Source organism: Python bivittatus, unplaced genomic scaffold (assembly GCF_059951505.1).
Source record: "Python bivittatus isolate LINGU-HERP-01145 unplaced genomic scaffold, Pbiv_v1 ctg000350_np1212, whole genome shotgun sequence".
In the NCBI taxonomy this organism is placed as follows: Eukaryota; Metazoa; Chordata; class Lepidosauria; order Squamata; family Pythonidae; genus Python; species Python bivittatus.
This window is the reverse complement of record NW_028277074.1, coordinates 30,760,338-30,773,751: the sequence shown is the minus strand read 5'-3', so window position 1 is coordinate 30,773,751 and position 13,414 is coordinate 30,760,338. Positions and strand designations below refer to the sequence as shown.

Genomic DNA, 13,414 nt, shown 5'->3' with positions numbered 1-13,414 from the left:
CTGGCTTCCAACAAGCAAAGTCAATGCGGAAGCCAGCAGAAAGTCACTAGTTGTGGTCACATAAGGTCCTTGCTTAATGATGGTAACTGGGACTGCTGGAACTGCTGTCACTAAGCAGCGTGGTCACATGGTTTTTCGACTTACAACCATATCGTGTAACGATGGAATTTCCAGTTCCAATTAGCAAAGTTAAGCAAGTAGTTTCAGCCACTTGTTTCAGCTCAACATATAAAATAACAGTTTAGAATGTTGATATCATACCCAATTGTGGCTAAACTCTGGACTAGTTTAACGAGGTGCTTGTGCGTTCCTTTAAAAAAAAAACATTCTGGACCCAGAAGTATTGGGTAACTGCCATCAGTAACCTATGCCACTTTGTTGGGAAAAATACTTCAGAAAGTAATAGTAGCCCATCTTTGGATGCTCTTGAAGGAAACCAGTTTTCTAGGTCTGTTGTATCTGGGTTCAGAAGTGCTTTGGTAACACATTGGCCTAGGCTGCCCTGAAGAGGAATTATGTATTTCTGTATTCTTGCTTGTTTTCTCTGTACTTACTGGTATCTGACTGATTGCCCCTCTAAGCTGGAACTGGAGGGCATTGTTTTAATCTTGCCTGCAAGATTGATTGTAACAGGAAGCACTGAATGTCTATTTTTTATTTCTCTGGCAAGATTAGGTGGTCATTATGAAGTATTGTTTTGTCTTCAACACTATTATCTCATGAAATTGCTGAGATAAGTAATTCAAAATGTGGTGGATGGTGTCATTGTTAATCTAATTATTTCCATGATCATATCAGTGTTATATCTGAATTGGGAGAGGCTGTGCATCTCCTGGGCCAGGATGAAGTGGTGGACTTGACAGAGGGCAGTAAGATGGCCCTGAACCATGACAAGATTCATTCATTCATTCATTCATTCATTCATTCATTCATTCATTCATTCATTCATTCAACTTATATAGCTACCCATCTCAGACCAGTGACTCTGGGCGGCTAACAATAATAAAAACAATCAAACAAGTAAAACAATACAAAAAATATAAATACAGCCAACAGATCTTAAAAAAAAAAATTGGTGTCAGCACAACCATGAAACAGGGCCCTTTACACATTCGGGGCCCCAGGCCTGGGCATAAAACCAGGTCTTCAAGGCCTTCTGAAGAGCCAAAAGGGTTGGGGCCAGCCTAATCTCAGGAGGGAGGATGTTCCAGAGGGCAGGCACCACAGCAGAAAAGGCATGTCTCCTGGTCTCCTCCAGCCGACATTCCTTGGCTGACGGGACCCGGAGCATGCCCATCCTGCCGAACTGGATTGGACAGGTAGAAACAACTGGGAAAAGGCGGTCCCTAAGGTAACCCGGTCCCAAGCCACGAGGGCTTTAAAGGTGACAACCAGCATCTTGAATTGCACCCAGAAACACACCAGCAACCAATGCAGTTCCTGAAGCAGTGATGTTACATGTGCCAAGTAGCCAACACCATTTACAGCCTGGGCAGCTGCGTTCTGTACCAGCTGAAGCTTCCGAATGCTCTTCAGGGGCAAGATGGAGCCAGTGAATAGTGCCCATGCCTAGGAAACAGGCTCCTTGCATGTTTAGGATGTGATTATATTGCCTGTAAATAAACAGGTAAGAGCCAGTTTGGTGTAGTGGTTAAGGTATCAGGCTAAAGACTGAAAGACAGAGAGTTCTAGTCCTGCCTTAGGCATGAAGCCAGCTGGGTGACCTCAGGCCAGTTACTCTCTCTCAGCCCTGGGAAGCAGGCAGTGGCAAACCATTTTTGAAAAACCTTGCCAGGAAAACTGCAGGGACTAGTCCAGGCAGTTGCCAGGAGTCAAAAAATGACTTGAAGTCACTAAACCAACCAACCACCAAAAACTCCAAACACAGGTAAATCCATACTGATAAAACTATCTTGTCAGTGGGGATGTAGATGACTGGTGATAAGAAATGCCATTTACCATCTACGATTGTAGCTATTCCTAGACAATAATAATACCACAATAATCATGAAACATGTATTTGGTAATCTCAGTTACAGCAATATGTGTTCTGTGGGACTGCTCTTATGCATGATTGGGAATCTGTGGTTAGTGCAAAAATGAAGTCGCAAGGTTGCTGCTCACATTGTTGGTGAAGGAACTGCACTGGTTGGTAATTTAGTACATACATATATGTACATTGTGCTATTCCCTTCTGAGGTGCAGAAGGAGTCAGAAATAGAAAGCCAAACAAATTAAAGCACAAGTTAATATCTTCTTTTTTTTACCATACACACTTCTTGAGTAACCCATTTCCACTACATTCAGTTTGGTTTTACATTTCTCCTCATATATTCAGGTTTCATTTCCATATAATTTATCCACTTATATATATTTTTTATACATAACTTGCAGTTCAGTCCGTTTTCCCTGTGAAAAACAACTGCCTTGATTGTTGCTACATTGATCACTGATTGATCAAGACCAAGGCAATATAAGTCTCATAAATAAATTTTCAGATCCATATTCTTTTTTGCATCATACAGACAGAAATCTACTATTTCTGAAAATTATTTGCATATTTTGTAACGAACATAGCTTTATCTTCTACAAAAAATACGTTCACATCCCTAACGAATATTCTTCTAATGTTACCTCAAGCACTCCTTCCACATGTGTCCATAAATACATTGAACAACTCAAGAGACATTATATATCCTTGTCTTACTCCATACTCAGTGTTGGACCATACGCTAAGCATTTAACTTACTTTCACTCATTCTTTAGTTCCATCATATAATGGTCTTACTGTATGCAGCACCCAGATTTATGACATGCAGCCACACCACAAGCAAACTACATCCTTATTTTAATATTTCTCTAATATCACCTAAATGTGCAGCCATACTATTCTGCAGCATTCTCATAGCTTTCATGACGTCTTTTACATCAATGTTTTCTTGCACAATAATGTAATACCTGTTTCAATTCTGTCCTCAATGTAATACTGTCATTCCTGTAAAAATCTCTAGAACAGTCCTTCCAACATTCCTGTGTTTTGATTTCATCCCATATACTTTTTATTTCTTTTTACTCTGACAGAGTAAATTGTTTAGCTTTCTTCACCCCCTTCCAGAACAATCTTGTTTTATTTCCTTCAAAATTGCTCTGCATTTTCCTCTTGCTCTGTTTGATTACATACTTTGCAACTCCTTTTCCTCTTCATGCCCATTCATTGTTCTTTGATAATCTTTTGCAGCAGTTATTCTCTTGTATGCATTTTTGTCCTCATCCACAGTCTCTTTTACATCATTCTACCAAGCATTTTTTTTGGGGGGGGGGATAGTTTGTGCGGTGCTGGAAATTCCTCCTCATGATTTGGCCTGGGAACAATAATCCTTAGAAGAGCGCATTGCTACTCTGCCTGTCAGGAAGAACATAATGGCAGATCTTTCCTCTTCCATTTCCATTCCCTTTACCTTTTGTTCACTGTCAGTTAGATGGCAAAGAGGGCACAGGCACTGATTGCTGTTGTTCATGGTTTGTACACTGGTCATAAAAATATAAGTGCTGTATAAATGCTTAATAATAACCAACTGAGTGGAAGACAATAGGAGCCTCAGCCCTTATTTGCAACACTACACTATGTTTAACATTACACCCAAGCTTAGCTTTAGATTTTTTTTTTTTAATTAATGGTGCCTGATGAATAGATTTTGATGTTTTAAATTTTTATTATTATCAGGAAGAAAAGACATAGCTTCCACATATGACAAAAAAAATGTGAAGAAGACTCTGGTGTCAAAACCAAACACTATTAAATCTATGTTCATGGCTAATACTGGCAAGAAAAATGCTGATGTAAGTTTCAATTTGCATAAAAATATATATTTTAAAATTGTGTATTGTGCTCTCAAGTTTCTGCTGTTTATTTTTGGTTTTCTAAAATTAAAGTCAAGTATATCATTGCTTAGCTTGAACTGGTTTGGAAAAGCTTCTAAAGTTTATGGAAAACATATTCTCTTTTACAGAAAGCAGTTGATCTATCTAAAGATGACTTGTTAGGAGACATTTTGCAAGATCTGAATGCTGAGGTAGGAAATGTATATTGTGTATATTTGTGGGGTAGAGGTTATAAAGAGGGAGGTCATATCGTTTTGCAGCTGCACTTGTTTTTCTTCAGATACTTTGAAGAAACTTCAGGTATAAATCTGATAAATGAGTTGCTAAAATCCTAATTTAATTCTAAGTCAAGTATCTTCATATATAGTTTACTTTTATCCAAACGTAGAAAAATACCTAGTAGAAACTGAGGGAGAGAAGATGACATTTCTGAGAGTACATATCAGTATAGAAGAGCTAGGAATTTCTTTATTTTGGAAGTTGTATTAAAGCTGTGTCAACATCTGTGTCCTTTATAGCCTGTTCATATAGTACCACCAGTTCCAGTGCTTAAAAAAAGGAGAATTCTTGGAACACCGTTAAATCCTTTTTCTGTGCAATCTGAAGATTCCAAGGTAAGGCTCTTAAATGGGAAATGTTGCTTTTTAACTTCCTAGATTTTGAAGTGTCTTTATGTTGTTGATACTTTAATTTTGTTTGCTGTTTTAACAAGTGAAAAATAATGTCAGCATAGTTTATATAGTCATCAGATTGGAAAAAAATCTATCTCTGGGTACCGATATATTTTGTTTTGTCCTCTGAATCAGCTTAAATAGGCTTGCTATTGTATGAGAGATTTCTTTCACTAATTTCTCCAAGAGTTTGTTTTAAACCAGAGACCAGTGCACAGTTCTGCTGAAGTCCATATTGTTTACAGTACTGCAGTACCAGAGTTAGCCAGAATGCAAAACTTAGAAGGGTTGCAACCCCTCTATATAGAGTGATATATTGAATACAGATATAAATCTGATTCAGTACAACAAAATGATCAATTGAACATGTTTTGATATAACAGCATCTTCTGTATTAGTGAGGTCAAACGTGGGGTGGATCCTGTGAGGCGATGAGGATAAACTATAAATACGGTGATTCACTGGAAGAACAAAGAGGGCATTTTGTGAAGATTGTGGGTTTCTAGAAGGTTACTGTTAAGGGGCTATCTTAAGCTGTCCTTAGTTCCTGGAGTCTGTGTTGCCTCTTAGTATCTTCTCCTGGGTTTATTAACATTCCTTGGCCCTCTGAATGTTTTATACCTGAGTAGATAAAGTTTAAAGTTCTCTTCATATCCCTGGCAAGGTAATTAGGAGAGGGGATGTTTTGCTTTATTTCATTGGTTGTAGTCAGCACCCTATTTCTCCTATACTATTTCAACTTAGGTATAGTTGAAAAGTATATAGGCAATCATATCATTTGAAAACCTTTGCTCATTCCTAGCCCTTGTGAAAATAGAGCAGGTGACCTAAGATGTTTGCTTGAAATACTGGTGTTTTTTTTTCTTTTGTTCTTAATGCTGTCATAACTTTCAAATGTTCAGTCTTCAAGGGAAACACTGTATTTTGCACTTTTTTTTCTCTTAAGTGGAAGCTGTTATGAAGACCTAAAAAAACCTGAACCAAATAAAAAGGATTAGAAGTGTAGCACTCTTACTAACATTCATATTGTATTTTATTGTTGTAACATTGTGAGCTGCCCAGAGTTGTCTGGAATTGGGCAGCACCAAAATTGAATAAAATAAATTAAACTAGTGTCCAAATTATTTGTGCCCATAGGTAACTCCTATAGTGAGAAAAACCATCACTCCTGGAAAAAAAGAAATCCCTTCGTTAAAGTCCGAACATTCAGTCTATTTAGCTAAATCAGAGGCTGTCACAGAAGAGAGTATTAATTCTGAAAACGGAATACAACCTGTGGAAAATGGAGAACTGGTAAAAATAAAACAAGAAGAATCTATTAAAGGTATTTATAATACTTTTGGTAATCTTACCGTTTTAAAAAATGCTAGCATTGTTAAATCTACCTGGTAATTGTAGTCCTTTGCTATCCAGGAGTATTTTCCAGGCTCAACTTGTAGCTGTTTTAAATCTCTGAAGAACTGTTTGTTTGTTTGTTTGTTTGTTTAAAAGACTTATATAGCACCATTCCACATCCCACATGTGACTTTGAGCGGCTAACAACAATTTAACATATTAACAGATAAATAAAATAACAATAATATAGGATCTGAGTCAGGAAACTCCCCAAAATATCAAAATTATACAAACCAGCTCATGTCACATCCTGGCCCAAGGCTTGGGGAAGCAGCCAGGTCTTTAAGGCCTTCTGAAAAGCGAACAAAGTTGGGACCATCTGGATCTCAGGGAGCTGAGGGCGGGGGCCAAAACAGAGAAGGCAGATATATTGGGATCTAAGGCATTTTTCTTCCATATCACCCCTTCCCAGACCAGATCATTAATGAGGCTTACTATGCCTCCAGCTTTGAACTTGCATACCTAGCACTTGGGTATATGAGTCTACCCAATGACAGAAAATTATGATGAGCTGCATATGTATAATATGCCTTGACTTCCTAAATGCAGTTAGCTAAAGTGATCTTCTCAAGTACAAAGGACCCTTGGCCATCTTAATGCCTTTCTCTTGATATGGTCACTCATACCTTGGTTATCTCCTGATGGGACTATTGCAACACACTCTACATGGGGCTGCCCTTCAAAACCATCTGGAAGTTTCATTTGGTCCACAACACAGCAGCATGGGTAGTTATGGACGTATTTGTTTATGCCCACGTAACAATGCTATTCTGTGAGCTGCACTGGCTCCAGATAGGCTTCTGGATGCAATTCAAGGTACTGATGATTACCTTTAAAACCCTACATGACATAGGACCAGGTTACTTGAGGGACCACTTTCTCCCAAGAACATCTATTTGCCCCACATGTTCCCACAGGGAGGGCATGCTCTAGGTGCCTTCTTTTAAATCTTGCCATCTTATGGGACCTAGGAAGTGTGCCTTTTCTGTGGTTGCCCCTGCTTTCTGAAATGATCTCTCCCCCTCCCCCAATTACAGCCCCAACTCTTCTCGCCTTTAGGAAAGCCCTTAATACCTGGCTCTTACCCAGGCATTAGGGCGTTGAGTAGGTTTCCTCCCTGTGGTTGTTTTGTCGTGTGCTTGGTGGTCATTTTACATTTTATATTTTGTATTTATATATTGTCTCTTTGTTGTAGATGGTTTTCTTTCTTTTTTCTTTTTCTTTATTGCATGTTTATGTTTTACACTGTCCAGAGTCACACTGTTTGAGTTGGGTAGCCTTATAAATCTTGAAATCAATCAATCAATCAATCAATCAACCATTCATTCATTCATTCAATCAGGGCTTTCCTGGCACTGCTTGTATATTCACTTATTAGGTGAATTAAGTGAAAGCTTAATTCTTTCTGTGTTAATGTCCCCTGTATGTTTGTTTATAAATATTTATAAACTAAATACATAGCTTACATTACTTTCTTTTAATGAAAAACTTTACACAGCTGATCACTGGGCTCTAGGCTCTGGGTCGAAAGTGTAGGCACTGTCTGTTTTTTTCTGTACGTTGTACACATGAATGGTAAAGGGAGGAAGAGGAAATAACATCATAATAGAAATAAAATAATATACTTTAGGAACCAGTATATTCACAACACTTCTCAAATGCTGGTGAGCTTCCTGAGACAATGACCTCTAGTCTGGAGTCCACAGCCTAAAATGCTTACTGTCTACTTGTTCTGTTCAGCATCTAAAACCCCTTAGTCCAGATCCCAAGGGCAAAAGAAATATAGTGGGCAGTCATTAGGAAAAGAGTGACTCTCTGTGACATGTGATCCTAAAAGAGGTTTCTCAAGTTCTAACCCCTTATTCTTTTACATGTCTGTCAAAGACATGACTGTTCAGAAGGCTGGTTGCTAAACATAGTAGCATTTATATTTATTTCCAAGACTAGATTTTTATTTGATTTCATTGTAATTTAATATTGGATATTCACTTACTATACCATGCATTTGCATATTCAGGCACCATGAATTCACACTGCAAAATGCCAAAGTATCTGCAATTTTATTCTGATAATTTATTATTTTATTTATTTTATAGTGTCATATCTTTTTTAATGCTTCTCTCTGCTGAAAGTAGTCTAAAACATTTGATAAGTAAATGATATTAAATATAATACCTTTTACAAATTAAATGTAAGTCTCTGCCAGTGTCTACATTTTGTTTACAGAAGATGGACAAGATGAACAAATTATTTTTGATGATGGGGACTTCAATGAATCTATGCCAGGAATGGGAATTGTGTCAGAAGAGGTCACATTCCTCAAGGAAGAGATGAAACTGGAAGAGAAACAAATGCCGTGAGTAAATGTGGTAGAAACAGGTGCATATTTGTTGTACCTGTCAAGACTAATGAAGGTCTCATAAAGTTGTATAATTCCTCAAAATACATAGCTGACTTACATTAAACTTTTAAAATTATCAAATCTTTCTTCAGAATATTTACAGTTAGAGAAAGAGGACTCCTTTGAATAAGTAGTCACTTCAAATATATCATTTCTTGTTTGATATGCATTCCAGATGTTCTTCCCTCAGTGATAAATCCTGTTGGGACAGAATCGATGAACATGAAGATGAGTACGTATCTTCAGAAATTCAAGTGGATTCCAGTGAGTTCCCACTTATAAAGGGGGAAGACGGGCAACAGATTTTCAAGTTCTACTGGCTGGATGCTTATGAAGATCAATATAACCAACCAGGTGTGTTTTTATGCAACATAGGGCTGCATCAGATTCCAGACATATGCTTTGTGACTCTGAAGCTTTCTCTAATTGCCCCATTGAATTTTAGTTCTAAAATTCAGTGGGGTAGCTTTACAGCGTTCTGAGATGGGAAACACATGAAAGGTATAGAGTAAGCCTTGAAATAGATATAACATGACTTAAATGCAAAGTTCCTCCAAAACCATGTAAAACTAGAGAAAAACAGGAACCTAGTTTAAATCTACATGTGTGATATAGACCAAGTGACTTTGCACTGTCACCTCACTCACTGTAGCTTTCAGTTATTCAGAGTGCTCCAGGAAAACAGAAGTTGCAGTGGAAAGAAAAGTTTTAAGTAACCTGTCATTTTTCCATTGCAAACATGGAACTGAAAGCTTCCTGGATGTAGAGTGCTTAAAAATAATTATGTGTAAATTGTAAGAGTCAGGGACACCAAAAGGTTCCATGGTGCTAGCTTCATTTATCTTATTTTTTTTAAATCTAGATCTTTACTGTCATTTAGCCCAGTTCATTTGCACATTGGATTCAGGAAGGAGGAGAGTAAAGGTTAATTACTAATGCTTCAATTCTATAAAAAAATAGAGCAAGAAATCAATTAACATTCATTTATATCTCGAACAAGAGTTTATATATGATATATTTTGCTATGTTAGCTATACACAAAAGTTTTGTGATGGTAGGTAATAATCACTGAAGCTCTGGAGAAATATGAAAAGAAAAAACTGGCCCCAAAGACCCTTGTACAGTGTGATCTTTTATCTTAGATTCTGTATAGTAGCTTCTGAATGATGTATAATTATGAAAAGACTTCTGTTCCTTGATTATGAAAAGAGAGCCCATCATCATAACTTTTCAAGGATGAATAATAAAGACTGCACCTGGTTTCAATTAGTAATGTGGAAAGAAAAAAATTGCCATTACTTTTTGTTTTAAGAGAATCATGATCCTTATAGCAAATGAGATATTAACTGAATTATGTGGAAGACATATCTTATTGCAAAATGAATGAAAATTTCATATGCATATAATATTAGCATGTCATGCTAAATCACGATTTACTGATATTTGCATCAACTTCTGCAAGTCCAGGCAAAGTTTTGCTTGTGCTCTCCATTCCTCTTTGCTTCCTATATGGTTTGAAAAAGATTTAAATCAGCAATTAGTTCCTGCTGTGTGAATTGATCCAAGTAGCTAAACCATACCTGGGTATTTTATGAATCAGGCCCATTACACCCAGTATGCACATATATACAATACACTGTCAACAGGGTAAAGGTACAACAATTTACACATTTCTAGATTTAGTATGTTAGATTCCATATTTATGATGTATTTTTCTGATAAAAATTATGTGAGCATTATGTAATAGTTGTAGTAGTTCCAACTGTCTTTGGTTATTAAAAAAAATTCTAATTCCCCCCTTCCCAATTTAAATCTTATATCAGTTAGCCACTCTGTGCATCTGATAAAATGAGCTGTAGTTCACAAAAGCTTATGCTTTTTAATAAAATGTGTGAGTCTGACTCCTAACTCCCAGTATTCTAGACTCCTCCCAATTTTTGACATGGTAGAACATTTCAAATACTTGAAAAGATTTATACAGAGAAATTTAGAGCCTATTTTCGTCATCCCAAAGGGTAGGACACAGAACAATGAATTTAAGATACACAGAGATTCTAGTGTGAATGTGGGGGAAAAACTTCCTAAGAATATGAGTAGTTTGACAGAACTAGAACTAGAACCAGAGATATGCTCAAATTATGGCTAGATTGCCATCTGTCAGAAATGTTTTAATATGAATTCATGCACTGAATAGAGGGTTGGACTCAGTGGCCTACCCTTTAGACTTTCTAATTCTGTGTAGTTAAGTATTGTTAGCTGTCAATGTTTCTTACGTGCACAAACTATTAGTACATGTTGGATCATTAATCTCAGAATGGATCCAGTACTTTTGCTGTTACAAAATTGCTTCTTGCAATTATCTTGTGAAATTCATAGGGATTGTAGTTCTGAATGATAATTAATATTTGAATATTTGTACTTTCAGGGTTACTGTACATCGTGGTCACAATATCTGTTACCTATTTTGGATCTCCTTCACTTTTCCCCATCTGTTGCTTAATATTTTGCTAAACAAAAAATTCTGGAGAATCTGAAAGATTGCACATTTTACTAGCATTTTGGCTATCCATTATAAACTGCTCAAAAAAATTTTTTACTACATGGATCAGCATAGCTATCTTTGATTTTTAATATGTTTTTTAAAATAATATCTCAAAAATTGCATATTAAAAGAAAGAGAGCCATAATGATTAAAAAAGCTAATAAAAATTCTGGAAAAAGCCTACTTTCAAGACCCTTTTATGTTAAAAGGATGCCATTTAATGCTTGCATACTATCATGATGTGTGCCTTCATACTACAAAACTCTTGAAGCAATCACTTCACGGTGGAGTACTGACTTTCAGCAGATGGAGCTGTCAAATAGAGACTATAAATTGGAAATCATTTTGTTCCCAAGGGTGAATTAGTGTGTTTATTCAGTAATTCTTAGTATTGTAGCTTTTCCATTAGCAGCTGTGCTAAGCTGTTTTGATTAATGTGCATTGTCTCTATCCTTTTCTGACATCTTAGGAGTGGTATTTCTCTTTGGTAAAGTGTGGATTGAATCAGCACAGTCCTATGTGAGCTGTTGTGTAACAGTAAAAAATATTGAAAGAACTATTTATCTACTGCCACGTGAATCGGTATGTTTTTTTATGTAACAGTATTCTCATCTGAGAATGTCTCTCATCTGTTTTATAGAAGTCACAAGGCATTAAGGCAAATCTAACTGACATTGTTGGCATCTATGTTGCAGAATCAAGTGTGAATAAAGTGAACTATAGATTAATATAATAAATAGGAGGAAACTAACTGGTATGTAACATGAGACTATAATACATAAAAACCAGTGAAAAGGCTTGGGAGTACTAAGACTCCTATCCAATTGCTGTTCTTAGCATTTTCTTTTAAGTAACTTGATTTGGTGCATAACCTGTTTAGTGCCATCTTACTGCTTTTGCTATCTTCAAGCCTAGCGTGGATTCTTTGGGTAAGGCTCTTACTTTTCCATCCCAGCTGAAATATAGCCTTTGTGAGGAAAGCTTTTGCTTTTCCCTTTCCCTTTCCCTTTCCCTTTCCCTTTCCCTTTCCCTTTCCCTTTCCCTTTCCCTTTCCCCTTTCCCCTTTCCCCTTTCCCCTTTCCCCTTTCCCCTTCCCCTTCCCCCTTCCCCCTTCCCCCTTCCCCTTCCCCTTCCCCTTCCCTTTCCTTTCCACAACTACCTATTTATATTTTAGAGAAATTCTTGATTTTTTTTTATCTTGAAACTTATACATTAGTAGTGTAATGATTGTAAAAATTCTTCTTAAAGCGAAATGAATTAATTTCTGGAAAAGAAACAGCAATTCCTGTCACTTTGATGGACATCTATCAAGAATTTAATGACCAAATTGCAGAAAAATATAAGATCATGAAATTCAAGTCCAAGGTTTGTTAAACATTCTGTCACTTTCGAGTCATATGCTTCTGAGCATGGAGTTCTGATTCTTTTGGCATTCTCTGTGGGGAGGAAAATTGTGGAGTCCATTTAAAGGAACAAGAATTGGTTGTGGTTAATAGATTATTATTTGTACTGAACCACAGACTTGAGAGATGTGAGGCTGTTGTTTACCATGAGGCATTTAAATGGATCATTTATTCATGGGGTATAATTAATAACACATCTTTTTAACTTGATAATCCCTGAAATTCTTCCTGCTTTCTGAGATTTTCTAAAGGTTCTTAACTAGTGACACATCTCATTCCTTCTCCATTTAAGTGCTCCTTTTCCTTCTAAATAACAGAATAATAAGTTCTGGTAGTCCTGGTGCAGTCATTAGGTAAAGACCGCACCATTGTTAGACGAGGACCTCATGCTTCTCCTGTCCTGCCGTACTTGCCTCTGCTTCACCTCTGCTTCACCTCTGCTTCACCTTGCCTATCCCCCCCATGTCCACCCTTTTGGTCACCCTTCACTCCGCTGCTACCTACTCCTGCCACTCCCTGCTGCCCCAGCTGACCTTCACCATTTTCTTACTCCTGCTGCTGACAAGGCATCCCTGGCTGAGACACCTGCTGGCCCTTTTCGATGTCATGTGACGCCTCCCCAACACCGTTCAAGGTCTTCCTGAGGTGATAGGTGGGGGCAGTTGAAGTGCATGCTGCGGCCGTAAATGCGGGTGGGCTGCCAAGTGTCCAAATTTTGATTGCATGACCGTGGGGGCACTGCAATGGCCGTAACTTTGGGGACCGGTTATAACTACCATTCATTCAGCACCATCATAACTACTTAATGTCATAACAAACTGTAATCAGTTTGCTAAACTAAGATTAAAGGTTTTGGGTCAAACCATATTTTAAAGAGCCAAGAACGTTACATTTAAACTAGCTTTTTGCATTCTTAGGGATGACTTTAGTAAAATTTTAAAAATTGACCTGAACAAGTATGGCATGCCATATGATGCAAGAGAATAGAAATTATGCTGTTCCCATTTCAAAATATACTATAGTCCAAGATAATTTCTAACTTGGATGGAGAAAGTGCAACATAGACCTTTCTATTCTAACCATTTACCCTTGAGTCCTTTTCCAACAAAGATCTATTTTA

The 13,414-nt window shown here is 37.2% G+C and overlaps 1 protein-coding gene across 2 annotated transcripts in view; it reads left to right on the top strand.

The window, feature by feature from the left end:
* The window catches only part of POLA1 (DNA polymerase alpha 1, catalytic subunit), a 226,880-nt gene that overhangs the window by 6,259 nt on the left and 207,207 nt on the right, over window positions 1-13,414 (top strand). For both annotated transcript variants that reach the window (XM_007421223.4, XM_088144812.1), the window contains exons 5-12: window positions 3,725-3,840; window positions 4,011-4,073; window positions 4,401-4,496; window positions 5,691-5,877; window positions 8,175-8,304; window positions 8,525-8,703; window positions 11,361-11,473; window positions 12,140-12,256. In XM_007421223.4, coding sequence (XP_007421285.2) covers window positions 3,725-3,840; window positions 4,011-4,073; window positions 4,401-4,496; window positions 5,691-5,877; window positions 8,175-8,304; window positions 8,525-8,703; window positions 11,361-11,473; window positions 12,140-12,256 — 1,001 coding nt within the window. The remainder of the gene's footprint in view (window positions 1-3,724; window positions 3,841-4,010; window positions 4,074-4,400; window positions 4,497-5,690; window positions 5,878-8,174; window positions 8,305-8,524; window positions 8,704-11,360; window positions 11,474-12,139; window positions 12,257-13,414) is intronic.